This window comes from Egretta garzetta, unplaced genomic scaffold, assembly GCF_000687185.1.
Source record: "Egretta garzetta isolate BGI_Z169 unplaced genomic scaffold, ASM68718v1 scaffold366, whole genome shotgun sequence".
NCBI classification, from domain to species: Eukaryota; Metazoa; Chordata; class Aves; order Pelecaniformes; family Ardeidae; genus Egretta; species Egretta garzetta.
Window position 1 is genome coordinate 21,326 of NW_009260018.1, and position 3,918 is coordinate 25,243.

The following is a 3,918-nucleotide window of genomic DNA, read 5'->3' on the forward strand; positions in this document are numbered from 1 at the left end:
GGGGTAGGAGCATCCCCCTGAAGCACCCGTCCCCCAAAGCTCCCGGAGTTTAAAACTGCTGCTTGGGTGAGATCCCAGCCTGGGTCAGAACAACATGCCCGAACATGCACGGGCAGCACCTTTGCACGGTTTGCGCTCTCAGAGGAAGATACCACACATCGGCTCACTGTGTTTCAAGAAAGGATGCCATTAAAAAACAGAAGAAATACTCACAGACAAAAGGCAATTGGCCCCACGCCTCATATGGGGTTAAGAGAAGCTTGCTCAAAACATCTCGCACTTTTTGCAAAGCAGTGGGCGTGTAAAAAAAGGAGGGGAAAAAAAAAAAAAAAAAAGAAAGAAAAAGTGGAGGCATGCGACTCAAAAGTCTCTTGTGAAAACCCAGCGGTCCGCTCACAGATACCATTTCCTAAAGAGCTGGCATGAAATTAAGTGACGTATGATTCTAAGACAATTTGAAAGCTTCCTGCAAAGTTGCTGTTTTCCTCTGTTGCTGGAATCGCAGCTCAGGGCCGGAGCACAAAGGGAAGACAGCAAGATCCAGAGAAGGGGTTGGCAAATATCCCTTATTAGAGGCTAAGCCCGCTCACCTGCTGCCCTCGCTTGCAGAAAGCAGAATAGTGAAGTTGGAAAAGAAGTGAAAGCTGGCAAGGGATTTGCTTCTGGAAGCTGCTGCTTTGACTCTGTGCGACCGCAGGCAGAAGAGGGGGCGGCGCGAACGACACGCGGGGAAGGGATGCGACCAAACGAGAATCTCAGCAAAAATCCTTTCTCAACACTGACTTCAAGTTAAAGTGAAAAACAACGAGGCTCTGCTGAACAGATCCAAGCTTCAAAACCCTCGACGCCGCAAAGAGGGCGTCCTCTGGAAACCCTCCTTTCGCCAGGAGATCCCCCGCCCTCTCCAGCACTGCACAAACACCCTTCCAAAATTTCTGCCAGGTCCACTCGGTTCTTCTCCCTGCCAAACCTACGGCAAAACCATCCGCCCTCCCCTGCAGCCGAGGGAGGGATGCACATCCCAGGCCAGGGGCTTTTTAGCAACGCAACCTCGCCGCCAGCCAACGAGCCACATCTCTACAAAAACAAGCAGCGCCGTCACCCATCCTTCCCCCCAAATCCTTATCGCAAGCCGGCAAACCTCCTCCAGCTACCGGGAAAGGCTGATGTGCCTGTGGCTCCTTTGGGATCGGAGGAATAGCCCGCTGGCTAGCAAGGGAACCAGCAGCAGGGTAAGCCCAAGTGGGTGAAAGACCCCCACCCCAAAAATGCACGCTGGATGGGTGGGAGGTGATGCTGGCTTAGGGGAGCCCACCTCGAGCGCCCACCACTCAAATACTGATCAGCAAGGGCTGATGCGAGAGCCGGGCGCAGGGCGGCGTGCCACGGGCTCTGCAGTATGTGATGGTGGCTAGCCAGGGGGGGTGTCTTTGCATCCACGGGTTACAAATCACCCCCCTTTTTCCTTTAAAATTCAGGCTGTGCAGATTTCCCAAAGGCCTGCTGATCACCAGAGGCTGGAGATAATTCCTCTGCTCCGAATCAGAGGGATTTCCCCGAGGGATTTCTGCCGCACGGCCAGTCCCGGCTGACAAACTCCGGCGTACAGCTGGCTGCACCGAGTCCGAAGGGCCGGGAAGAGCTGCGACAAGGGGCAGCGCTTCTCCCACCTGCCTTCCCGTGCTGGTTAAGAGATTACTTTTTCACCCGGGGCTCCACCAGAATAAAACGAAATTTCTGAAGGAAAAGGCGCTGCGATTGGTATAACACACCGGAGCCCTTCGGAGCTAATCCTGAATATCCGGATGTCAGCTGGGAAAAGGGACTGACCCCAGCCACCACGCAACGTGCCCTTCCACAGAATCGGTTGCTAAAGCAGCAGATGCAGGTAGGCAAGAAGTTGAAGGAAACGACAGCAAACTCTGGGAAGAAGACAGTCGTGAAAAGCAAAACCAAACCAACCCTATTTTCAACGGAAGGACCCGCTTTTGAAAGCACAGGCTAACTTAGAATTGTACCAAAGTCAACGACCCAAGTTGCCTGGGACTGTTTTTGTTTCTTTTAATCCCCCCACAGAGGTTTGCCTCTCGTGGAGGAGAGGTCAGCTGTACAGCACAACACTTCATATATGCACTAGCAGTTAGATTGGTTTCTAAATTAAAAAAAGATGGACTTTTTATATATTGAACATAAATAAAAAAATTACAAAATGGTCACCTTTCTTACAGAATGGATGCAAACTGGATTATGAACGTGCCTCCAGGTGAAGTTGGTTTCTCCCCTGCCCCCACCCCACCCCAATAATAAATAAATAAAATTCATTAAGTTTTGGATCCTTTAGTGGTGCAGATTGGGCGCTCGGACCGTTACTGGGCTTTCTTCCCTGTGCCATTCTTGTCCGCAGAGTTTGTTGAGGTTACCAAGTTCACCGGCCCGTCTGAGTGCATTGAATCTTTGCGTGGCGGCATGCGTTCGTTAATGCGATCCAGACCTCTGGCTTCTTCGAAGCTGCGGATCTTGTGCTGCGGTGAAAATCCACGAATGGCTGCAGAGAGAAGGGCCGAGACAGAAATGTTAGTGCGAGCCGGGGATCGCCGGACAGGAGCACACGCCAGACATGTACAGGACAGAGTCAGGGCGACAGAAAGCACGTGTCTGGCTACAGGAACCACCAGATGGGTCCATGGGTGATTTTTGGGGTGTGTGGTAGCACAGGGCAGCTGGGAAGGTGAAGTCTTTGCTGCTAGGTGACAGCAAAGTCTAGGCTCCAGCCTGCAGCCACTTGCTCTGCTCCCTAATGGTTCCTCTCTTCATACAGTTTATGGTTGGAGGAACTTGGAAGACCAGACAAGTGCTCAACGTCCCCAAACAGTGAAATCTCAGGAAACTTTCCAAGCTGAAAAACAGGATGCTAAAAAAAAAACAAACAAAAAAACCAAACCAACGACACAACCACCAACAACAAACAACAACAACAACAAAAAAAGGCAAAACCAAACCAACACAACAAAGACACCACCCACAAGGCTTTAACTCCAACACAAACCACACACTGCAACACCAGGAGAGGGGAACAGCTAGTCCTCGGATCACAAGGGCAACGCTTCTTGCATGACCAGGAGATGCACAGGCAGTCTCAGGAGGGATGAGATCCCACCGAGGGCAGGCGTATCCCCGTTTCATCACTATGAGGCTGAGTACCTCACCCTTGCGGTGATGATCTGGACCAAACGTTTTCGCTTCGTTGTATTACAGGTAATTTAAGAAAAAGGGGGGTTGTGCCAAATCAAGGACTCGGCTGGTTTACAAACTTCTCTTGGGAATCAAGAAGTTCTCTACGCAGGGGTACAGCCCTGTTCATCGGTAGTCGGATGGAGCTATCGAGGAGGAAACCTCCCCAGACAGCAACCTCAGGAATCTGCCATTTCTACACCAACCGCTTCTCCACACCTTGGCCCACCCGTGGGGAAGGCAAGGATTACACCAGAGCCGTGCAATCCGCTATTTTCCCACTTCATTTTGACGTGCTGGCAGCCTTCACCGGACCGAGTTACCCAGGGGATGAACTCAGCCAGGAGGCATCCGAGATCAGACTGCAGGACCCCAGCACCGAGGTCTTGAGACACCGGAGCGCAAACCGCTCCCGAGGCCGGGGCGCTCTCGGGATAAAGGTATTGCACTAAGCAATAGCCTCAGGAAGGCTAAAATAGACTTGAACCAGCCCACTGTGTATTTTTTGCTTCCCAGCAGGGGCCCATCCTCCCCCACTTCTGGTGATGCAAGAGTAAAAAGCTTCCATAAGGCTGATAAAGCTCTTTAAAATTAGCGCACGCACACACAGAGATGATTTAAATCTCTCGCCAATTCTAGCCATACCTTCCCGTGCCTCTACCGCTTCTAATGTGGCTGCAGATACGA

At 51.6% G+C, this 3,918-nt stretch overlaps 1 protein-coding gene across 2 annotated transcripts in view; it reads right to left on the reverse strand.

The window, feature by feature from the left end:
• Window positions 1–6: 6 nt before the first annotated feature.
• Window positions 7–3,918, reverse strand: part of PPP3CC (protein phosphatase 3 catalytic subunit gamma) — a 21,101-nt gene continuing 17,189 nt past the window's right edge. Inside the window, exons 12-13 of one of the 2 annotated variants that reach the window (XM_035896122.1) lie at window positions 3,877–3,906; window positions 7–2,545 (exon numbers count right to left, since the gene is read on the reverse strand). In XM_035896122.1, the coding sequence (XP_035752015.1) occupies window positions 2,367–2,545; window positions 3,877–3,906 (209 nt within the window). In that variant the 3' untranslated portion in view covers window positions 7–2,366. The remainder of the gene's footprint in view (window positions 2,546–3,876; window positions 3,907–3,918) is intronic. The other variant, XM_035896123.1, reaches the window with a different exon arrangement.